Source organism: Chaetodon auriga, chromosome 14 (genome assembly GCF_051107435.1).
Source record: "Chaetodon auriga isolate fChaAug3 chromosome 14, fChaAug3.hap1, whole genome shotgun sequence".
In the NCBI taxonomy this organism is placed as follows: domain Eukaryota; kingdom Metazoa; phylum Chordata; class Actinopteri; order Chaetodontiformes; family Chaetodontidae; genus Chaetodon; species Chaetodon auriga.
In genome coordinates, this window is record NC_135087.1 from 754,499 (window position 1) to 778,314 (window position 23,816).

At 50.0% G+C, this 23,816-nt stretch overlaps 2 protein-coding genes across 2 annotated transcripts; one reads left to right on the plus strand and one right to left on the minus strand.

Moving 5' to 3' along the window:
- Positions 1 to 130: 130 nt before the first annotated feature.
- strn3 (striatin, calmodulin binding protein 3) lies at positions 131 to 17,301 on the plus strand. Its single transcript, XM_076748336.1, has 16 exons — positions 131 to 876; positions 9,049 to 9,152; positions 9,663 to 9,736; positions 10,118 to 10,196; positions 10,662 to 10,823; positions 10,904 to 11,042; positions 11,149 to 11,284; positions 11,378 to 11,517; positions 11,602 to 11,780; positions 11,910 to 11,957; positions 12,374 to 12,495; positions 12,642 to 12,809; positions 12,910 to 13,050; positions 13,169 to 13,276; positions 13,599 to 13,685; positions 13,765 to 17,301. Exons 1-16 carry the CDS (start codon positions 607 to 609, stop codon positions 13,932 to 13,934), a joined length of 2,127 nt encoding a protein of 708 aa, XP_076604451.1. The 5' UTR covers positions 131 to 606; the 3' UTR covers positions 13,935 to 17,301.
- Positions 16,731 to 23,803, minus strand: drc2 (dynein regulatory complex subunit 2). Its single transcript, XM_076748341.1, has 9 exons — positions 23,731 to 23,803; positions 21,322 to 21,497; positions 20,918 to 21,085; positions 20,674 to 20,843; positions 20,351 to 20,501; positions 20,093 to 20,260; positions 19,526 to 19,744; positions 19,332 to 19,442; positions 16,731 to 18,477 (listed from the first exon to the last, which is right to left on the minus strand). Exons 2-9 carry the CDS (start codon positions 21,457 to 21,459, stop codon positions 18,190 to 18,192), a joined length of 1,413 nt encoding a protein of 470 aa, XP_076604456.1. The 5' UTR covers positions 21,460 to 21,497; positions 23,731 to 23,803; the 3' UTR covers positions 16,731 to 18,189.
- Positions 23,804 to 23,816: the final 13 nt, after the last annotated feature.

Genomic DNA, 23,816 nt, shown 5'->3' on the forward strand with positions numbered 1-23,816 from the left:
TGCTTATTTTGAACACAAATGCGTGGATATATATATTATTCAACAAATTATAATTCATGTTTTTTTGTTTTGCGTTTTCAGAAGAACTGAGAAACTTCACATTCTTCCATTAACGCCTTGCAAAGTGGAAAAACCTGTACCAATACTTTTGATCGGAATCCAGACTGACTTGGCGATTTCCTACGTTTTCCTTGTGCAGTGAACGTTACGTCTTGTATTTGGATGACAGGAAAAAAGCAGGATGTATCTTTCCCATCATGCAGCGCGACTGGGTTCTCCCTCCGTGATCATCGTATCCAGGGAGCGAGCGAGAGAGAGCAGTAATGGCGGCCGGGTAGATCCACACACAAACACCGCGTCCGCAATCAGCCGCACTCACCGCAGCCCTCCGGGGGCAACCAGCCTCGCACACCGCGGCGGAGCCAGCGCGAGAGACACGGAGCGGAGGAACAGGATTCACGGGGGACGGGGATTCTTCAGCGGACCGTTGCTGCCTGGGACTTTCCTTCTACTTTTCTAAAAAAAAAAAAAAAAAAGAAAAAGAAAGAAAGAAAGAAAAGAAAAGAAAGAAAGAAAGAAAAAAAAGAAAAAGAAAAGAAAAAAAACATGGATGAGCACCCCGGCGGAGGAGGGGTCGGAGCGGGCGCCCCACGACAGCCTCCACCGCCACAGCAACAGCAGCAGGGGAGCAACAGCAGTGCTAATCCGCCGATCGGAGGTGGCGGCGGAGGAGTCATGGTGCCGCACCAGCCGGACGAGCTTCCGCGGCCACAGCAACAGTACACTATCCCCGGCATCCTGCACTACATCCAGCATGAGTGGGCCCGGTTCGAGATGGAGAGGGCGCACTGGGAAGTGGAGAGGGCCGAGCTCCAGGTTAGCACACTTAGTTTAGCACTGAATGCCGATCAGGCTAACCCAAGCTAAGAACAACAACAGTCGTGGATGCTGTTCCGTATAACGTTACTGGTAAAAAGAAAGCCGTGTTGGGTGCCGAGAATCAGCCACATTTGTCATTCCTCGTGACATTGTGGTTTAGAATCACTGTACACCAAAACTGTCGAAAACGGTCACGACTAACAAAATGTTTGTAACCTAGCTGGGTAAGTGGCTAAGCTAACGGATCAGAGCACGAATAGCGGAATGCACTAGGTTACCGTTAGCGAGAGTGGTGCTAGCCGTTAGCTCCACGGCGCTGTCAAAAGGTAACTTAGCACTTAGCTTTCAGTGTTGTTGTCATTTTCCTCTGTTAGCTTATGCGGTTCTACTGTAACCACCCGTCGTAAGCATTGAAACTTCTGATTGTGGACATGAAATCAGTGATTAGTAAAGCAGAAGTGAATCCAGCTGACTGTCAGCTAATCTCTATGCAGCCATTTTGGTTTGTCACGCTAGCTTAGGCAGCTGTGGTGGAAGCTAATGTTGCTGTCTAATCAACAGCTGGACCAGAGTGACCAACCGGTTGTGTTTCTGATTCAAGCACCTTTGTGTACGAAGAGGTGGTTAAAAGCCTCCATGGCAAATAAACGAGTCCGTTAGCAGCGTTAGCATCACAGAGTGTGTGTTTGGCTGTTAGCAGGAGCTTCACAGCTCTGCTGACCATGAACGAGATCATTTAGCGTTCGATTATTTGACCACGTTTACACGATAATCAGATTACTGTGAACGCACTGAAGCCTCAAACCATCATGTGTATTTCACTTTACCGCAGACCAGTTTATGAAACACCCCGTCAGTCTTTAGGAACATTTCCAGGTTTGTTAGCAGTTGACTGTTAATTAAAACACTGACCACAAAGGAGATGATGATGATGATGATGATGATGGTGGTGGTGGTGGTGGTGGTGATCCAGCTGCTTTGTGTTTTTCTGATGCCATGTGGGAGTGACTGCGCTGAGCAGAGCTGCTTGAATCTTGGTCCCAGCCTAAATGCAGATTATCTACCAACACCTGAGCACTGATCTGATGGTTAAATCAGACCAGTGTCCTTCAGCTTCATTTGCAGGTTTGGTAACATGAGACCAGGATTTCTGTGGTTCGTCAGCGGCCCTCCACGACTGAATGAATGGAACTCACCAACGCCGGCTTGTCGGTGAGATCAGTGGACGTGAGTTAAAGTGAGTGGAGAGCGTCTTTAAGCCTTCAGGTCCCCGAGGACACGAAGACGTGACATCACATGTCGAGTCTCCCACAGTATGGGAACAACACATGACCATAAAGTGATACCATGACTTCATAAACAGAGGAAAGCATCTTGACCTGTGACAGTCGTCATCATCATCGTCATCATCATCATCATCAAATAAAATGCTGTTTGTTTTCAGTGGCTAGATAAACACAGTGAGGTTCAGCAGAAACATAGATGGTGTCGACTCTTATGGCTTGTTAGGAGTTTATATGTAGATCCAGGCTGTGAACAGAGCCTCAGTGGATTCATGAGTTCATGTGTTCATGAGTTCATTCAGGCTTCAGATTCTCTATGGTTGTGTGTTGGAGAAAGATGGAGTGAAGTGCTGAAGTGTGTGAAATGTGGGGCAGTTCATGTGTTTGTCATAACACACCCTGCAGCACACGGACTGAGGTGTGTGTGTGTGTGTGTGTGTGTGTGTGTGTGTGTGTGTGTGTGTGTGTGTGTGTGTAAGTAAGTAATGACAGGGTCTCTCAGCACACACCGTTTGCTGTGCTCTGACTTGTTGCGTTGTGACACTGGATGCTTTCAGCATGACTCTGTCAGAGTTTCTGATAAGCCACACACACACACACACACACACACACACACACACACACACACACACACACAACAAATGAGCGAAGGTGTCGACATTCCTGCCTGTTAACATTTACTGTAGGAGGAGAGCCAGTAAAACAGTAAAGACAATGAAAGCTCAGATTCTTGTTGAATGTTATCAGGAGAGAGAAAGTCAGATCAGTGCTTCTCCACCTTCACCCTCACCTCCACCTTCACCTTCACCTTCACCTCCACCTCCACCTCCACCTTCTGAGCAATCTGAAAATAAAAGTGAAACTGCACTGAACTGCATGAGATCCAATAAATAACAAGCAGCAGCAGCAAGAAACAACAAGATTGTGGATCAGTTGAAGAAACGCTGATGTGCTTTGATCTGCTGACTCACAGTTGAACGCTGTCACTGTGATGATGAAGTCACAGTGAGGCTGCAGACGATCCGTCCGTCTCTTCAGAGTCGGTTGGTGGGCCTGTTTTGGCCGTTGAGCCGAGTGGACAAACGGTGGATGACGTGATGGCGTCCGTCCCGACTCCTCTCTGATCGTTTTAAACGTTCGTCCTGCAGCTCAGCTGTGGTGAACTCGCTCCATCCTCTGTGATCGACTGAGCCTTTCCAGGACGCCCCTTTCATACCCAATCATGATCCTCTCACCTGTTACCAATGAGCCTGTTTACCTGTGGAATGATCCAAACAGGTGTCTTTGGAGCGTTCCACATCTTTCAGTCTGTGAAACGTGTTGCTGCATCAGATTCATTAAACCCTGCTCATGTTCTCAGCAGCTCGTCTCATGTTTCCCGTCTTCTTTCCGTCAAACAGACGTCTTGAGGACTGTTGGTCAGAATCCCGTCTCAGAACACACAGACGCTCTTTAATCCGTTATTGGTCTCATTTGCCTAATCTTCAAGCTTCCTGTGATGTGGAAACAACACAATCTCTCCTTCAGGGTTCTCAGTCGAGCTTCTGGGATAAAACATCTTAAAACAACTGCATATCAGAACAGAGGAAGTTTCACCTGGGTGCTTTTTACCTGTGACTGGCAGGTAGTTTCACTGTCTTTACCTGCCAGCTGTGAACTGTCCGCCTCCGCGTCTGTCAGGATTTGTTGATGGAGGTGTCCGTTGTGTTTTTGGTGAAATCCTCTCGTGTTGTGTCTGAGTCCAGCTCAGGGAAGTGATCTGATTGGTTCAGTTTGTCCATGTTTACAGTGTCATGGTTTGGCTCAGTTGGACGTCCAGTCTGCGCTCATTGTCCTGTTTGTCGTGCTGAAGCAGGTTCAGCTCTGGTTTGAAATCCGTGATCTCAGCGTCGAGTCGCAGCAGTGAAGATGAGCTCCGTCCTGCCGAAGCTGCACAGGAAGCAGCAGCAGCAGATGAGGAGACACCAGGAGGCACCAGGAGACCAAACTTCCTGCTTCAGTCTCCAGAAAAGATGCTCAGCAGCTGCTCAGGCTGACCTCAGACCAGCCTCACATGAACAGATGAATTTAAGTTGTGGAGTCATCTCAAACACCTCAAACTGTCTGTTGGCTGTTGTGATGGAGTCAGAGACGTCTCTGGTTCATCTGAGCTGCTCCTGCAGGTGTGACGTAAAGCAGAACGTCATTCGTTGGATGATATGAATGTTCATCATCGTCCCTCCTGAGGACAATGTGTCTCCAGGAAACATCCATGAACCTGCTTCGACGTCAGAGAGAGAGAGAAGACGCTAGGAGCTTCACTGAGAGTCTCCATGTTTGAGTCTTCTTCAGTGTCACAGTGACGTCTGTCTGTACGTCCATGAGGACACCGCTAACAGGAGCCGCAAACAGCTAATTCATCACACTGTTGATGGAGACAGTTTGCCGAAGTGTAAACACATCGTTGTGGATGATGTTGGTCTTCCTTTGGTTTCTCAGGTGCTTAAGTCCTTAGACTTTGTCCAGAATGTAATCAAACACACACACACACACACACACACACACACACACACACACACACACTCACTCTGATGTCCTGTGAGTAAACAGCTGATATTACTGCCCACCGTCCTTTCTACACCCACGGTTGTAGCCAAGAGGTCAAAGGTCACCCCGTCTACCTGGAGAGCAGCGTCAGGCCGGTGTGTGTCGGTGGGCGGGGCAGCGCCGCGGTGACTCCATGTTTTGGTAAAGAGGACGGCAGGCTGTAATTAGGCAGCCTGGCCTACTGGGCCCTGCTCTGACAGCCGCGTCCCAGCTGGACGCTAAAAGTAGACCAGCCTGAAATAACACACACACACACACACACACACACACACACAAAGGCTGAGGTTCAACGGGCTGTCAGTCACTAAATGAAGGGATGATTAAAGCAACGTGACGACGTTCTCTTCGTTTAAACTTCATGTTTGATCATTGTTCATGATCCTGATGTTTTGGGATCTTGATGTTTGGGATCTTTGGAGTGATTCCTTTTCGGAGTAAACACAGTGTTGTTTTCACTCTCTGGACTTTTTGAAGTCCCCTCCTCCTCCTCCTCCTCCTCCTCCTTCTTCTCCTTTAGCTCAGCCTGGTAAATCTGGGCCAGTGAGCTCACTACTTCATCATCATCATCACCCCTGCGCTCTGACCTCACTCCCCCTCACTCCAGCTCCCAAAGGAGCGCTTGATTCATGTTTACCAGGTGTCCTGTCAGGGAGGGGTGGTGCTGCCCTCACAGATGATTGTCTGAAACAAGCTTCAGACCACAGGATCACATTCACATCAGTCCACGCTGGCGTTGTCAGAGGTCAACAGGTGTACCGCCACCCTGATGCCTCCAGCTGATCTGAGATCAGCCAGATTTATTCTAAAGAAAACAAACGAATTACAAAGTTCACGACAGTCCAGTCTGCTGCTCACACAAACACAGAGACGTGGGAGTGACTGGGTTTTTCTGTCAGGCTTTAGGTCTTTGGTCAGTGGTCACACTTTAAATACCACTGTGCCGAACACACACACACACACACACACACACACACACACACACACACACACACTGGACTGTTGGTGGGGGTGTGTTGCTTCAGATACAGCTGAGAAAATGAAGTAAGTGCCGTTTTGTCTTTGACAGCTGTAGGACCTGAAGGGGAGAGCTGTGTGTGAGGACTGTGTTCAGGATGAGGCTCGAAGTTCAGCAGCAGACAAACATGAACGCAGCATGAAGCGGGTCAGCGACAGACAGGAACACTGCAGCCGTCCTCAGCTCAGCAGCAGTACTATGACTACAAAACATGCGTGAATGTGTTTCCTGCTAATGACTCAGTGTGGCACGGTGGCACAGTGGCAACACTGTCGCCTCACAGCAAGAAGGTCCCGGGTTCGAATCTCGCTGCGGGCACTGGGTGTGTCCTCCACCATGCTTCGGTGCCTGCTGCTCGAGGAGGGCCTTTCTGTGTGGAGTTTGCATGTTCTCCCCGTGTTCACCTGGGGTATCCTCCGTAAAAATATACCCCCACTAAAAACATGCAAGAAGATCACCACCTGACCAATGGTGACGCAGAAGAATGGGTCCCCGGGCGCCGGTCTGGCTGCCCACCGCTCCTGGTCTGCCGCGGAGGAAGGACGACCAGGATGGGTCAAAGGCGGAAGACAAATTTCACCTCCGTGTGCTGTGTGCATGTGTGTGTGACAATAAAGGGGAATGTCTCCCCCTGATTCTTCTTCTTCTTCTTCTCTGTTGACCAGAGCTGGGCACGTCACGGCCCGCGGCCCACTTCCGGCCCTCAGGGCATCCCTGTCCGGCCCCTGAGGTCAATCGTAAATTAGAACGTAAATGAAAGTATTCATGCTGTGCACGCTATGCAACTGAGCTGCTTTTATTTTGAAAAGCGTGTTGTTTTTTTTTAAAATTGGTGTGAGGACGCACATGCGTGGGTGAACAGCTACAAGTGATGCTGCCAGCTAGCCCTCAAAATGTCAGCTCACACCAGAAAGAGAAAGGTTGATACCGAATGCAGAGGTCAAAGGTGAAGCTGCGAGCTCAGTCTGTGGTCCACAGGTCGCTGTGATCAAGGACTACACTTTGAGTCGTCACTACGAGACCAACCACGAGGAGGAATACAAGAAGTTGTCTGATGAAGAGTCGGATGCTTTGCTAGCTAAGCTGCAAAACCAACCGGGACTTTTTACGAAACTCTGCACATCCAGAGCCGCAGCTGTCGGGACAAGTTCAGTTCAGGTTATCGTGGGTTCGGCCTGCAGCACAGCTAACGTTTCTCATGCGGTCCCCAGGTAACCGGTAGCGTTAGCTAACTAGACAACATCAGTCAGCTAGCGTTAGCTAACTAGTTTTTTAGCCACTGAACTTAACTTTAGCGGTTACCAGTAGCATTAACTAGTTAGCTAACTAGCCCGGTTGTTTTATTTGATTACTGTTCCAGGCCGCCCGCGGCTTCACAGCGCCTTGATGGTGAGCGTGTCCTCCCGTGTGTTGACGTCACCCCGACACCCTGCTGTTGACCGGTGGAGTTTTGGGGTTTTTGGTGGATTTGTCCTCTTATTCAAGTCGTTTTCTGAGGTCGGCTCTGCTGCTGAATCCTGAACGTTCACACATTCACAGTTTACACACACGACGTCTTCTGGTCTGTCAGAGGACCTCAGGCTGCTGAGGAGCTGTGGCTGTCAATCACAGAGCCGGCCAATCAGAGCAGGACGCAGTTAGTGTGGTCTGTTACGTAATCCCCCTCCCAGACGTCCCAGTCCCCAAAACCCCAAATCTGTCTCTCTCTCTGTTTCTGTCTCTCTGTCTCGGGGAGGACCTCTGGTTTCCCCGTCGTCATGGCGACCTTCATGAGAGGAAGTTGTGACCCCCAGTTTGCCCCTGAGTCCCCCTGTTGCCATGGGCACCCTGGCAGAGAGTACTCAGCTGTGTGTGTGTGTGTGTGTGTGTGAGTGTGTGTGTGTGTGTGTGTGTGTGAGAGTGTGTGTGAGTGTGTGTGTGTGTGTGTGTGTGTGTGTGTGTGTGTGTATAAATAGGTCCATCAGTGTTGGGTTTCAGGAGCAGCTGCTCACAGGCAGACAGATGGACAGATGGACAGACAGGTGGGCTGTCAGACGAGTAGGTGAGCAGTGAGGCAGGTGGTCGGTCAGACGGCGGCGCTGCAGCTCGATGGAGACGATCAGCTGACCGCAGAGCTGAAGGAGACGTGTTGGACAGAAACAAACCTCCAAATGTTCAGATTTCATCGATGTGATGAAGAAAAACAGTGAAGCTGCAAATATTTGACACATTTTCATTGTTTCTGCTTGAAAAATGAGCCGATTGATCGATGATCAGAAGAGTGTTCGTCGATTGATCGGCTGATCCAGGCAGGAGCAGTTACTGTTTGATGGGTCTTCTTTGTTTCTGTCCTTTCTGTGATGCTGCTTGAAGACACGGTTCTGTCTCTGATGTCCTCTTTCCGGGCCGTCCTGGTGGTCTCGGTTTGGGGTGCTGACCAGGTGCTGCAGGGTCCTGGTTCAGGTCGGGTCAGACGCTCCTCCTCTTCGTCCTCCTCATTTCCTGTCTTCAGTCTCCTGTCAGCTGTGATGAAGACGTGGTAACACAAACGGGATCAGCTGTCAGTGAACGCCACACTGGTTTGAGACATCTGGGCGTACGCAGCTGTCGCGAATCTGGAGTTCCTGCTTCTGTTCCTCTGACTTTTGGAACGAGCCGTGACATCACTGAGCAGAACGTCATGTGACTCAACAGCGTGTATCCGACATGGAGGACACATATCGTCCCTCAGTGAAAGCTCCAGAGGTGTCCAGGTTCTAATGCTGATCAGTGAGTGGCGGTGGTGATGTTCCACCTCAGTTCCTGTGATCCTCAGGTTGAGTGAGGCCACCACAGAAGAAGAGCGTTGAGGATGAAGCTTTTTAAATCCAGTTCATGCACACGGCTGGATTATGAAGCGTCGCTCAAACACGCTTAAGACGCGCAGCTCGTTTTCTTTGAAGTCTCAAACTGAAGCCGAGCGGAACCACGAGGTGTCACAAGACTGAAAGAGAATCCGTGGAACCGAGTTCATCCAGTTTAACAGACGTTCAGTCGCTGCGTGCCGGCAGACATTATCTGAACCTCAGTGAAGTCACAGCATGTTCGGAAGTGTGAGAGCAAAAAGGATGCGTTCAATGTCCCTGGATGGATTTCATCCTTTTTCTTTTTGTCATGTGACAAATAACACTGAGACCTCCCTCCAGGTTTCCCATCATGGGGCTGATGATGACAACATGAATGAATCGTGTGTGTGTGTGTGTGTGTGTGTGTGTGTGTGTGTGTGTGTGTGTGTGTGTGTGTGTGTGTGTGTGTGTGTCTCTGCAGGCGAGGATAGCGTTCCTGCAGGGGGAGAGGAAAGGTCAGGAGAACCTGAAGAACGACCTGGTCAGAAGAATAAAGATGTTAGAATACGCTTTAAAACAGGAAAGGTAAGAGACGACTCTGTTCTCAGGGCTCAAACATGACTCAGCACAAGAGCCACGGTGCTGCTGTGTCATGTTTGAGCCCGTCTGTGACTTCCTGCCATCACTCATTGTTTTCTAGGTCAATCCGTCAGGTTTCTGATCGATCCGTCAGGTTTCTGATCGATCCGTCAGGTTTCTGATTGATCAGTCAGGTTTCTGATCGATCCGTCAGGTTTCTGATCGATCAGTCAGGTTTGTGATTTCAGTTTTAAATGAAGGAAACTAGATCTAAGTCTGCAGTTGTGGTGCGTTTAAGTGCCAATGGGAAACTTTGAGATCCTGTTAATTACACGTTCAGAGTGAAGTTCCCCACACGTCCACGAGCAGGCGATGAAGATCACGATGTTCTGCGGCTGTGACCAAACGCAGCAGCTGCTCTGCTTCAGGGACGCTGACACGTTCTGCAGAAACACTTTGTCTTGGTGAATCTTCCTCACGTTTCAGCAGAAATGTTTCCTTTTGTTTCCTCCGCAGAGCAAAATATCACAAGTTAAAATATGGAACGGAGTTGAATCAGGGGGAGATGAAGATGCCAAGCTTTGAATCAGGTGGGTGGTAACGGAGCAGCCCTGGACCTGGTCTGTGTCTCAGACCAGGTCTCTGCAGGCCCCTGAAACCTCTTTAACTCTTCACATCAGAAACTCTCCTCTTCCTCCTTTAATCTCCTCTCTCTGCTTCTCAGCTTTACATGCTGCCTTCTTCTCCTCCTCCTCCTCCTCCTCCTTCTTTCTTCTTTCTCTTCTTCCTCTTTTTCTTCTCTCTCCTCCCCCTCCCCCTCCCCCTCCTCAGTACTGGTCTGACCCTTGGTCTCTGGGGGACACATCAGACCCTCTGACCTTTAACTGGTCTCGTTGGTTTGTTGGTCTCCTTCGGTGCAGGTGATCTTCGTGTCTCAGGTGTCCTCTTTGTTTTGTGTGTTTGTCCTTCAGACACCAAAGACTCAGAGGTCTCTGCTGTACCTGCCAACAGTCAGCTCACCTGGAAACAAGGAAGACAACTACTGCGACAGTAAGAGCACACACAGGCCGTCACTGTTTCCTGTTTGCAGCACAGGTGACGACAGGCGACGACAGGTGGCGTCAGATATCACCTGGACTCAGAGGAACAGCAGGATGTCTTTAACAGCTTGAGCTACATTTCGTAGACGTCTGTAGGACAGGAGAGTGGACGTCTCGTTCGTCCTCAGAGAATCTGAAGGGAGACAGCTGACTGTCAATCACTGGATCAATCACATTGAAAGGATATTGATTAATGATTGTACAGACTTAAACTGGTTCAGTGTGTTAAATATCAGAATCTGCTGCCAACCAATCAACCAATCAAGAAAAGAATCTGTAGGTCGAAGTTACAGCGAGACGTCCTCAGATTGTCAGACTGTGATATAAAACTCTGTGTGTGTGTGTGTGTGTGTGTGTGTGTGTGTGTGTGTGTGTGTGTGTATGCGTGCGTGCGTGCGTGCGTGCGTGCGTGCAGGTACCTGCAGGAGGTGGGCTACACAGACACCATCCTGGACGTTCGTACTCAGAGGGTTCGCTCTCTGCTCGGCCTGTCGGGCTCCGAGCAGAACGGATCTGTGGAGAACAAGAACCTTCAGCACCTGATCAACGGAACAGAGCGCCGCAAGGACAGCAAGAGGTACACACACGCACGCACGCACGAACACACACAGTCACACACAGTCACTGCAGGTCACACACTGTCACACCTGTCATCAGGAGTCCAGGTGACGTTCTGGAGACGTTCAACTTCCTGGAGAACGCAGAGGACAGTGATGAAGAGGAGGATGAGGAGGGAGACCTGATGGATGACATCAGCACTGACAAACACCACCGAGCCAAGAAACACAAGACCAAGGTACACACACACACACACACACACACACACACACACAGCCCTGCTCTCTCCTCTCCTCCCCCTGACGTCTCCTCCCCCCCCCCTTCTCCTCCTCCTCCTCCTCCAGGTGGGGAATGAGGGCTTGGCGTCGGAGGACGACGCCGACACGGAGGAGGCTCTGAAAGAGTTTGACTTCCTGGTGACGGCAGAGGACGGCGAGGGAGCGGGTGAGGCTCGGAGCTCCGGGGACGGGACGGAGTGGGGTGAGAGTCTTTCAGTGTCTCAGCCAATCAAACGCTGGTGTGTAGATAGGGGACAGTTGTCAGCCAATCAGTCGTCCGTTCGTCTCTCTGCAGCGGAGCCTCTACCGTTTCCTCCCGGCGGGGGGAAGTCCTTCCTGTTGGGGGGGTCGGACGACGTGTTGGAGAGCGTGCTGGGATTGGGTGACCTCGCCGACCTCACCGTCACCAACGATGAAACGGACTACAGCTACGATGTAAGACGCCAACCGCAGCGCCGCTTCATCACGTGGGCGCTCACTGATCCATTTAACCACATGATCTGTCGTTTATCCCTCCAGCTGCCGTCCAATAAAGAGTCTTCGTTCAGGAAGACGTGGAACCCAAAGTACACGCTGCGGAGCCACTTCGACGGCGTTCGAGCGCTGGCCTTCCACCCCGTCGAGCCCTGCCTGGTCACCGTGTCCGAGGACCACACCCTCAAACTGTGGAACCTCACCAAGACCGTCCCTGCCAAAAAGTAGGCGCACGATGAGCGTCCGCCGCCGCACTCTGAAGATGAAGATGATGAAGATAATGAAGATGATGTGTTCAACAACAGTCTGGATGTTTGATTTCTGACTCCCAGTTTTCTGTTTGTGTTTTCCAGAAGTGCCTCTTTTGATGTGGAACCCGTCTACACATTCAGAGCTCATGTGTACGTACACGCACGCACGTGCACACACACACACAGACGCACACGCACAGACACACACACACACATGCACACACACAGACACAGACAGACAGACACGCGCACACACACAGACACACACGCACACACACACACAGACAGACACACACACACACACACACACACACACACACACACACACAGGCACATGCACACACACAGACACACACACACACACAGGTTTCTGATGTCATGAAGAAGATGAACGTATGGACAACAGCAAGAAAAAAGCTCTGAAAGATCTCTCTGTCTGTCTCTGTCTCTCCTTCTGTCTGTCTGTCTCTGTCTCTCCTTCTGTCTCTGTCTCTCTGTCTCTCTCTGTGTCTCTCTGTCTCTCTGTGTCTCTCTGTCTCTCTGTCTCTCTCTGTCTCTGTCTCCAGTGGTCCAGTGTTGTCGTTGGCGATGACGTCCAGTGGTGAGCAGTGTTTCAGTGGAGGCATCGACTCGACCATCCAGTGGTGGAACATCCCCAGCTCTAACGTGGACCCCTACGATACCTACGGTACACGCACACGCGCGTGCGCACACACACGCACACACGCACACACGCACACACTCTCCAGAAACACCGTGTTAATCTTCACACATACACCTGTTTGCTCAGTACGTTAACAGACCCCTCCTCTCTTTTTCTTCTCGTCCAATCAGACCCCAGCGTCCTGGCGGGGTCGTGGACAGGGCACACAGACGCCGTGTGGGGATTGGCTTACAGCGGCATCAAGAACCGCCTCCTGTCCTGCTCGGCCGACGGAACGGTGAAACTGTGGAACCCGACGGAGAAGAACCCCTGCATCAGCACTTTCAACACAAACAGAGGTGAGGACAGAGAGCGTCCCCAGAGGACACGGCAGGACCTGCAGCGTGATGGACCCATTCATGTGTGTGTGTGTGTGTGTGCGTGTGTGTGTGTTTGTAGAGCACGGTGTCCCCACGTCGGTGGACTTCAACGGCTGTGACCCCGCCCACATGGTGGCGTCCTTTAACAGTGGAGACGTGGTGGTCTATGACCTGGAGACTTCCCAGAATGCACTGGTGCTGAAGGGGCAGGGAGAAAGCAGTAAGACACACACACACACACACAGTCAACAGAAATGTGTCGTATCTTCTTCGTTGTTTTTCTCTCCTCTTCATCGTCTCGACTCTTCTTCCTCACTCTTTTAACCCCGCCCCCTCAGCCCTCCCAGGGTCCAATCATATCAATAAGGTGGTCAGTCACCCCACGCTGCCCGTCACCATCACCGCTCACGAAGACCGCCACATCAAATTCTACGACAACAAGTCAGGTCAGTCTGTCTCTGTCTCCACCTGTCTCTACCTCTCTGTCTCCGCCTGTCTATGTCTCTGTCTCTGTCTCTGTCTCTGTCTCCGCCTGTCTCTACCTGTCTCTACCTTTCTCTACCTGTCTGTCTCTGTCTCTACCTGTCTGTCTCTGTCTCTGTCTCTGTCTGTCTCTGTCACAGTCTGACTTCCGTCCTTTAGTGACGTTCTGTCCTCAGCTCCTCTCAGTCTGGAGCTGCAGGTGTTGAAGTGAAAGGATCATCTGTTGAGCAGCAGTGCTCACCTGTCTGTCTCACCTGTCTGTCCCACCTGTCTGTGTGCGTGCAGGTAAAGTGATCCATGCCATGGTGGCTCACCTGGACGCAGTGACCAGTCTGGCAGTGGATCCTAACGGGATCTACCTGATGTCTGGAAGTGAGTCTCTTTCAACCAACAAGTCTGTGATGTTTGATCAAAATGTTTGAACTCCTCCTCCTCACCTCCTCCTCCTCAGGTCACGACTGCTCCCTGCGTCTGTGGAACCTCGACAGTAAAACGTGCGTCCAGGAGATCACCGCTCACCGGAAGAAGAGCGAGGAGGCCATCTACGACGTGGCCTTCCACCCCTCCAAGGCCTACATCGCCTCCGCCGGCGCCGACGCCCTCGCCAGGGTCTACGTGTAGACAAGGAGGAGAAGAAGAAGCAGAGGACCGCGGGGCGAGAGACTCAGACACAGAGAGAGAGAGAGAGAGAGGCTAGTCTGTTCACACATTAACAGTATTCAGGTCTGTTCAGGTCTCTGAGCACGAGATCTCCATCAGACGACTGAACGAACACACACACACACACACACACACACACACACACACACACACACTCTGTGAAAGCGAGGAGGCAGAGCTTTGTGTGTGTGTGTCTCCCTCCGACTGGCTGAGAGACGTTCAACAGCAGAAACACAAACGTTGTCAAACGTTGTTTGAAGCCTGCAGGTCGACGCCCAGCAGCTCACCTGTCCTGTGATGTCACCTGCCCTCGTCTGCGGAGCCCCGGCGCGGCTCCGATGACACTACATGAAGCCCCTCCCCCTCGTGTTGACACTAGTCTGACCTCGTGACCCCGCGGCGCCCAGCAGACGGACTCAAAGGAAAAATCCCCCATCAGAGCGTTTCTTCTTCTGTGAGGATGACGATGGCGTCACAGCTCCAGGTGTCAGAAAAACCTCGCCGCCAAGCTTTGCCGTTTTTGTCTTTACTGTTAGCGACGACAGGAAGTGTGGTCCCAGCCGGACTCACTGACGGCGTCTTAGCTGAGCGGAGTGATGCGGCCAACGCTTCCATTACGTTAAGTTAATTCAGAGACTGATGTCAGCTGACTGGCCGTCACGGCGTTCATCAGCCAACACGTGATTGGCTGGTTTGTTGAGCTGTAGGATGTATCTACTGACTGAACCGTTTTCCCTCTTGGCTGCTCGTATTTCCAGTCTGAACTGTAGACCTTGAACGCAGCATCGCTCTGCCAGACAATCTTCAGTCACAACTGAAGTTCATTGATTTCTTTCCAAACTGCAGTGACTGCTGGGAGAAAACCCCCACAGTGCTTTGCAGGAGCGCCTTCACTTTGACGTTTTGTGTCCAAAATGTCTCGCAGCTGTCCCCGCTGCTCTGAGGTGACAGAGTTTCCCTGGACGTCCTGCTGCTGAGCGTCGATTCGTCCTTCGCTGACGAGGACTCAAACGTCCCTGATGGTGCAGAAGAAGAACACGAGGGGGTTTTTCCTTTGAAGCGTCTCAGAGGACAAGACGGCGGACAGAACGTTTGACCTTTGAACCCTCAGTGAACCGAAGCTTCAGGAAAAACAGCAGATTTTTCTAACTTTTTACAGTGTTTTTAAAGAAAGTTCATTAAGAAATGAAATGTTGAGCGACGAGAACTCGATGGCAGATCGTGTCGGGTTGAAGGTCACATGTTCTGTTTCCGTCTCTGACCGCGTGCAAGCTGATTGGACGTCCACCCTAACGGGAACACGGATTGGCTAATGCACCCCCACCTCAGCCCCTGGGGGGCCGGTCGCTGCGCTGCGTCTCTTCAGACGTCTCTGTAGTTCCACGTGGACGTTTTCTGTTTGTGTACGATAAATCTAGTTTTTATGATCGTTTTTATAAACGTGGAAACGTCTCGTCAGCGGCACCGAGGACGATTCTGGTTCCTCATCCCGTCCAGTCCTGCCATCACGACGCTCACAGACCCCGCCCCTCTACTTCCTGTCACATGATGTTCTCAGACTCTGTCTGACCCATAAAGATGGAGAAACTCCAGGTTCATTTTCACGAACTGTAGAGAGGAGGAGCGGGAGGAGGAGGAGGAGGAGGTTAACGAGCTCTGATAACGATGTTTGTCTCTTAGACGATGATCCAGTTCATTCAGCACAGAGTGACGCTGCTCTCAGATCAGTGGACGGATCGTTTCTGTGAAGACGTCCAGAGGACGTCCTCCTCTGAGGACGTGTCTGTCTTTTGAAAGTGTTTCACTCTGTTGGTTCTCACGTTTGATTCGTTCACGCCGTCAATCCTGAAACTGTCCGTTAAATTTGACTTTAGTGTAACGTCAACATGAGGCGGCCATATTTGAACCTATCATCGTCACTGATGATGATGAGGATGATGAAGGTGACATCAGTGACTCGGCCTGAAGAACGTGTCATCAGTCTGAGCAGAGACGCAGTGAACCAGGACGCCTGAACACACCTGAGCAGGTGAACGAGACTTTAAACGCAAGTGGACTTTTTTAATTGTTTAAACATTTTATTTATTGATTTTTTTATTTGATTTTTTTTTTTAATTCTGAAGATGAGCTGCGCCTCACATCTCACTTTGACGTCGTCCTTCGTCCCTAAAACACAAAGTTTTATTTCTTAGAAGAATTCAGCTCAGATTTTAGCTTTGATTTTATATCGACAAGCAAAAAACTCAGATCACATTTCAGTCGGTCGAGATTTGACCTTTGACCTTTTCTTCTCAGACAGTCTGATGAGGGTTTGTGGTTTTGTTGACGCGGAGGATCAGACGCTTCTTTACCTCAGAAACGAGCGTCAGAGCTCGTTAACTGCCAGCTGTCATTCAGGAAATTAACTCCAGCGTTACCGTGTGGCGTTCAGGTGTCGATGGCTCACGGAAATCTGCCAACGCTCAGCAGGAACGTCACAAACTCTGAATTGGGTCCAGTTTCCAGTTTGAACTGGGTCCAGTTTCCAGTTTTTGGCCGTTTCAGGGAAACTTCTGGTCTTTAACTCTGAAGTGTTTAGGTTTACACATCCAGAAACAGTACCTGAACGCAGCGCAGTCTCTGTCAATGGTGTGTTCAGGGAGCAGCTGCAGGTTCAGGTGGAGGCTTCAGCTCCTCCTCCTCCTCCTCCTCATATCACTGTGTGACTTTTCTCATGTTCTTCATCACGGCTTCATCGAGCAGAAGTGAAGTATATTATATATCATGACGGTTTTTAATCTCGACCTTTTGAGGAAAAAGGAGCGGTTTGAGCTGCAGGAGAAACTGTCCAATCAGAGGCCTCCTGGGGGCCGGGTTTTGAAACAAGGCTGCCACCTGATTGGCTGACCCCTGCGCCCCCCCCCACCTGCTCTGATGACACGTGCGGTTTTATTTCATAGTTGTGGTTTGTTTCTGTTTTAATTTAATTTGTAACTGAAGGGATTTGAGCGGCGAGCGATTGATTGACTGATTGGTTGATTGATTGATTGATCACAACAAAATCTTTATTTTTCTTTTCACCAACGCTACAACTTACTGTGTAACTAAAGACTTTTTGTTTGTGTAATGCATGATTAATACAATAAAGTATTTTTTCTAGTCTTCCAAAAATGGAAAAAAAGGTTCTGATCAGTTTGCGAGTTTTGATGAGTTTTGTAAGTTTTTTTTTTTTGTTTTGTTTTTGATTTACAAACTATGAAACAGCAGATTTTAAAGATTGTACCACATAGCAGAATAAACTGTATATAAAATGTCTATAATAACTATTAAATGGTGTACCTGTACAGAGGCCGCTGCCGCTTCTCTGCTTTCTGTGGAAACACACTTCAGGTGGTTTGATTGAACAGGAAATGTCCCACCAAAATAAAAGCTGAGGCAGACGTTTGTCACCTGTGAAACTTCACTTCAAAAATTCAAATTTTGGATTTTTAACAAACCTGTCGACACACTGCCGTCTGAACACTTCGGCTGCTTTCAGTCTGGACGTTTTCCTCGTTTGGGTCTTTTAGCTCTGATGAAGAGAAACGTTTTACATCACCCCAGCGGGGGTCACATGATCCGAGGGGTCATGTGATGATGAATCTGAGAGGAAGGAATTAAAAACATTCTGAGACATCAAACTTTATTTTTCACACTTTCCTCTGATTGGTTGTGCAGCTAATAATCATTAGTGATGTGTGTTTGACCTTTGACCTACGGGGTCAGACAGGTTTCAGACATGCAGTAATGACAATGTCTGCAGACAGAGGAGTTACGTGGTTTTTGTATCAAAGTAAACTGAATGTCTTCAGGTTTTGGACTATTTGTTGGACAAAACGAGACATTTGAAAATATTTTTCAATATTTTCTGACATTTAAAAGTTAAACTGTGAAACAGAAATCCATCAGGAAAAGAAGTGAGCTCTGATTGGACAGACTTCACAAGCAGCTGAAAGGCCGCGATGCGTTCAGGACCACTCGGCAGTTTGTCCCTTCAGCTGATGAAGACCTTCAGGTGTGGTCGAAAGCTGCTGAGAACCGTAAGTTCACCTTGAATTCATATTTTATTTTGAATATTTCAATAGTTTCAGAACAAGAAGTGTTTCCGTTCACTGACTGTTGATGAGTTTATTGACAGCTGTGTGCCATGTGACTTCATCCTTTGATTGACAGGCCTCTTTACACCCCAGCTGCGGGCCTACAGCGAGTATTTGGCGGCGTGAGCGGCTTCGATGACGGTGTGGCGTCTGCTGGTGTCCCGTGAGGTCGTGGCGAGCGGGGCCGGGCACACGACGAGCGGAGCCTGGCGTCCGTCGAAGGCGTCGTCGCTGACTGTCATGGCGTCCAGGTGCCGCCGCAGCAGGAGCCTCAGCTGCTGGTTCTCTCGACTCAGATCGTCTCTGTGTTTCTTCAGAGCTTCTCGCTGCAGCGCGGCGGTGCTGATGGACCAGGAGACCTGCAGCAGCTCCGGGAACTCGGCGGCGACCTGTGGAGACACGGAGGTCTGAGCTCTGAACCGTACAGTTTGTCTCCACCTGTCTGATCCAGATCGTAGACACCAACGTTCTGACAGGATCAGGGACAAAACTACCAAAATAAGAGCCAGGTTGGAACAAAGCAGCAGCTTCTGTCGTCCTGTGGAGGACGTTTGTGCTGCAGACGGACGTTTTTCCCCCAGTTTTCTCTCCTGTACGCTGCTCTATTGTCTGCCTTATTGTCTCCTTTGATACATATTTCAGTTATAAAAGTAGATTTCTGAATATGGACGGGCTCAATAATGTCCTGTGTACAATTATTTTGCATTTGTTTTGAGAGGTGGGGAAATATCTTACACTTACAGCAGCCCTTGAACGTGTCACGGTCTGATGCTCCTCTGTGTGTCGGTCAGTCAGCTGTCAGTCGTCTGTATTGACTCGTCAGTGATGAGAACTGAACCCAGCAGGTTTGTGATTGGCTGGGACTTAGCGAGTGAGGGAAGCTAACCGCTAGCTGCTGAACTGAAGGGACTGTCTGTTCGTTCGGTTGGACAATCAAAGTTTTATGAGCCTGTGAAACGAGACACTGAGCTCGTTTGAAGCTGTTTTATTCTGTTAATTCTTCTTCGTGGGCTCAAACGCAGGCACCACGCTGGCCCGGTGCTAATGTTAGCTAGCCGTCGCCCTCACTAACCGGGACGAGCAGAGACTGAATGTTGTTGCTGAACTTGCAAACACTTATTTCCTCATCCAGCAGAGCAACACGATTTGTTCCCGCTCAACCTGAAAGCATCTGCTCGATTACCTTTTGGTCCCACCTACAGGACCAGCAGTCAGTCAGGAAGACCTGAACCTCAGAACCCACCTGAGCCGGTTCAGTTGTCTGTGGTCTGTGTTCCTCTGGAAGGAACGAGTGGTTCTTCTGCTCGCTCTCCAGCTTGCGACACATGTCAGCGACACGTAAAACCCTCTGACCCTGGATCAGCACAGAGCGACAAGGTGAATGAGCAGCAGCAGCTCAGGTGTGAGGCTGGACAAACGGGATGTGACGAGTCTCACCTTGGCGATAACGGCCTGCAGGTTCTTGGTGGCGTTGTCGCTCTGGACAGTGAGGTCGGTGAGCTGCTTCCTCGCCGCCGTCTGAGCCTGAGTCAGCTGGTCCCGAAGCTTGTGAGTCTTCCGGTTCACCTGGTTTCTGGCGGCTGTCAGATCCTGTTCCACCGACTGGTTTTCAGTCTTGGTGGAGTTCAGCTTGTCCCTCAGCTGAGTGACGGTGTCCTGAGAGAGGAGGGAAACAGGATGGAGGCGTTCGTTGAACCATCTGAACATTTCCTCCTTCTGCTCTCTGACAGTGAACTGAAGATCTTTGGGTTGGTCAAACGTTTCATCCCAAAGCTTCAGGCTGGATCAAACCGATCACATGACACCTCGCATGTAGCTCCTTAAAGTGAAACGACGCGTGAGACTTGCTTTTGTTTGTACAAACATGAATCGTAGAAGCTACAACGATCATCTCCTCCGCCTCACCTGGGAAACACTGCAGAACACACCTTGACACCAGTTTGTGGGCACGGCGTTAGCTTCGTTAGCTTCGTTAGCTTCGTTAGCCTGCTTAGTTCCACTGACCTGCAGCCGCTCCACCTTCCTCATGTGCTCGTTGGTCATCTGAATGAAGCGTTGCTTCGTGGACAGCAGCCGGTCGAGCTCCTTCGAGTCTTTGCTGCAGAGCTGCTCGGCCTCCTGCCTCTGCAGGGTCTTCTCCTTCAGCGTCTCCTGGTCGCTCAGAGCAGCCTTCTGTCCACAGAGAGGGACACGGGAGACAAATGTCAGACACTCCCATCAGCAAAGCTGCACATGAAGACGCAGAGAGGGAGCCGTCGGTACCCTGTCGTCGTAGGCGCTCCTGTACGCCGCGATGCTTTCACTGTACAGTCTGTGAAGTTCACCCATGGCTGCTTTGTGTTTCTGCTCCACGGTGAACGTGGCGTCCTCCAGATCAGCTCGCTGCTGCTGAAAGCCTGCCGACATCTGCCTCCTGAAAGACAGAAACCAGGTCACGCTGGAGACATGGTGGACCAGCATACATCCCTGTCAAAACCTGACCCCTACATTACCCATGATGCAACTCAAACGTCACCAGTCGAGTCAGATATAGTGGTGTCTTGTGCTAGTAGCGGCTAACGTAGCCTGCAGGCCGTCAGTCTGACCTCTCACAGCTGAACCTGGAGCTCAGGTGCTGCAGGCCGTTCTCCCACTGCTGCTGCACAAACATCAGCCGTCTGTGCTGCTGGGTCCACAGACGCTCCACGTGCTGCAGGTGAACACGGCGCACCTGAGCCGACTGACACTCCGCCTCCTGCAGGTCGCGCTCCAGGCTCTAACAAACAGGAAGTGACACGCTGTGAGTCGAGCACGTGAACGTACAGGGTGAAGAGCGAGGATGAGGACCACCTTGATGATGCTGTCCAGGCCGTCCAGGCGCCTCTCGAACGTCTGGCTGAGGACGGCGACGTCTTCACGCAGCTCAGCGGCTCGAGTCTGACGGAGGATCGACCTCCAGCCCTCGTTCAGCTTCAGCAGGTTCACCGCGGTGTTCCGCTCCTCCTTCTGCAGCTTGTCCTGACGTCAGACAGAGAAACAACACAGCTGCTCACTGACACGCTGATCACCGATCGATCGATCGATCGATTGATTGGTGTCAGTTCATGTGTGAGCCATGGAAACGGCTTCATTTTAAACTTCAGGCAGTGAAAACAGTCGAAATGTGAGTTGACGCAGAAGAACTGACAGAAGTTGAAGTGGACGTTGAAGAAACTGTTGAAGTGTCAGTTGAGCCTCCTTCGAGCAGGAGTTACCTTCAGGAACAGCGTGAGGATCTCCTCTCTCCTCTTGGCCATCTCCTCCTCCGCCTGAGCTCTCTGCTGCAGGTACAACAGTCTCTCCTCCTCCGTCTTTGCTCCACCTTTACCTCCTTTCTTTGCTTTCTTCGGCATGATCCCTCCTCCTCCTCCTCACTCTGCTGCTTTGACACCTGAGCACCAATCAGAATTCAGCTCTTCGCTTTCAGAGTACAGACGTCGAGTTCATGCTTCTAAAGATCACGTAGCTCACGGACAAACTGTCGTCTGACCTCAGCTCAGCTTCACCTGATTGGACCAGAACAACACCTGAGCTCAGCCCAGCTCAGTAAACTCAGTGTCTGGGTTCAGACGTCCTCTTGGACTCTCCCATCTCCTGATTGGCAGTTTTCAAAATGTTCTTTTTACAGATAAAATAATCGATCAATCCAGAAAATGATCAGAAATACATGATTCTTAGATTTCTTCACATTCATTCAAAAGCTTTTTTTTTTTTTTTTTTTCCCATGTTCAGCTAACGGACAGACTCTGTCTCTTTGTCTCTGTGTCTGTGTCTCTGTCTGTGTCTCTGTCTCTCTTTGTCTCTGTGTCTGTGTCTCTGTCTGTGTCTCTGTCTCTCTTTGTCTCTGTGTCTGTGTCTCTGTCTGTGTCTCTGTCTCTCTTTGTCTCTGTGTCTCTGTCTGTGTCTCTGTCTCTCTTTGTCTCTCTGTCTCTGTCTCTGTCTCTGTGTCTCTCTTTGTCTCTCTGTCTGTCTCTGTGTCTCTCTGTGTCTCCCTGCCTCTCTTTGTCTCTCTGTCTGTGTCTCTGTCTGTGTCTCTGTCTCTCTTTGTCTCTGTGTCTCTGTCTGTGTCTCTGTCTCTCTTTGTCTCTCTGTCTGTGTCTCTGTCTGTGTCTCTGTCTCTCTTTGTCTCTGTGTCTCTGTCTGTGTCTCTGTCTCTCTTTGTCTCTCTGTCTCTGTCTCTGTGTCTCTGTCTCTCTTTGTCTCTCTGTCTGTCTCTGTGTCTCCCTGCCTCTCTTTGTCTCTGTGTCTGTGTCTCTGTCTCTCTTTGTCTCTGTCTCTGTCTCTGTCTCTCTGTCTCAGTCCATCCATGAAGCTTCTTAATGACTACAGTTACTTTTTAGGAATACTCATAAAATACTCATAAACATCTCCAGCAGTAAAACTAATACAGCAGACAGAAAAACTCTGACAGGGACACTTTACTGCTACATGAGTACTTTTACTTGAAGTACTTTAAATTCATGTTCCTGTTCTGTTTTGGGCTGTACAACACGTGACTATTTACCGTTGCCAGGGCAACAAGTGGCGATTGACGTTAGCACATTAGCTTGTTAGCTTTATCGTCTTCATGGTAAAACGGAAAACCGGACATTTATAAAGAAAATGTCCAGCAGCTGCCGCTGTCCTCCCGCCGGTAAACCGACGTGCTGTCACCGGTCAGACTCTAAAAATAACGGCTTTAATCCCCGCGGAGCTCCTTTAGCTTTAGCTTTAGCTTTAGCTTTAGCTTTAGCTTTAGCTTTAGCTCCAGCTCCAGAGACGGCGGTGTCCGGTTACCGCACCGCCTGCCGTCTGTTCTAAACATATTTGAACTGGTAAAAATGGTTGAACTGGTTCCAGTCTAACCGGTGAAATAATGCAGAGTCATAGATGAAGAGGGGATGGTTTCTTTATTTTATATACGACCCATCTGTAAATCATGTTAGTTTCTAGACACAGACCCGAACCAGGACATCAAACACGTGAAACACAGAAACAAAGGAAACAAGAATAGAATATTTCTCATAACCACGAAAAGCCACAGTTTGACCTGGCTGTGATTATTCTGTGAGAAGAAGCGTTAAAGTCTCGCAGATCTTTGCTATTAAACAACTTTCGGACACTTTGATCCGGATAAAAGCAGCTGCAGACGAATAGTCTGTGGCTGAAAAGCCTCAAAGTGAAAAACTAAACACACCTGACGGGATTCAGAGGTGAACACACGCTGTACGGACACCAGCAGTTACACCTGTGCTCGGACGGAAAGGTAAACGTTAGCCAGCTCGCCTAAAGCGCCACCGCACGTTACATTCAACAGCACAAAGTACCCACAGTCTACAGTCAACGCACGTACGGTTTCCTCTACGAAAAGTGCGGATTGTTCACGGAACTGGCAACCCGCTGGAGGAGCTGCAGCCTTCAGAGTCTGTACGTCATCGATTGCACCTGTAAATACTGCTCTTTTATTTGTAGTGCAGTATTTTCACAGTGTGTATTAGTACTTTTACTGCAGTAAAGGATCTGAGTACTTTCAGACGCGTTGAAACATTTCGGTGTTAAATGAAGTTAAATCTCAGTCAGTGAAGTCCAGCTGGGCTCATCTGGAGCTCACAGGTGAAAGAAAACACCTGAACTCTCTAACTCACCTGTGAGATCAGCGCGGAAACACCTGGAAATCCGTCCGAGAGTTTCGAGCTGCCGCGGCTTGTTTGCGTTCCGTCTCCATAGCAAC

Bases quoted from the DNA above. Each gene is read 5' to 3' on its own strand.
- strn3 (XM_076748336.1), top strand. From the start codon at position 607: ATGGATGAGCACCCCGGCGGAGGAGGGGTCGGAGCGGGCGCCCCACGA. The intron at 9,153-9,662 runs GTAAGAGACGAC...TTTCCTCCGCAG, and splicing joins TACGCTTTAAAACAGGAAAG to AGCAAAATATCACAAGTTAA. The intron at 10,824-10,903 runs GTACACACACGC...ACCTGTCATCAG, and splicing joins CGCCGCAAGGACAGCAAGAG to GAGTCCAGGTGACGTTCTGG.
- drc2 (XM_076748341.1), bottom strand. From the start codon at position 21,459: ATGCCGAAGAAAGCAAAGAAAGGAGGTAAAGGTGGAGCAAAGACGGAG. The intron at 21,086-21,321 runs GTAACTCCTGCT...GTCTGACGTCAG, and splicing joins TCCTCACGCTGTTCCTGAAG to GACAAGCTGCAGAAGGAGGA. The intron at 20,502-20,673 runs GTCAGACTGACG...TCTGTCTTTCAG, and splicing joins TCCAGGTTCAGCTGTGAGAG to GAGGCAGATGTCGGCAGGCT.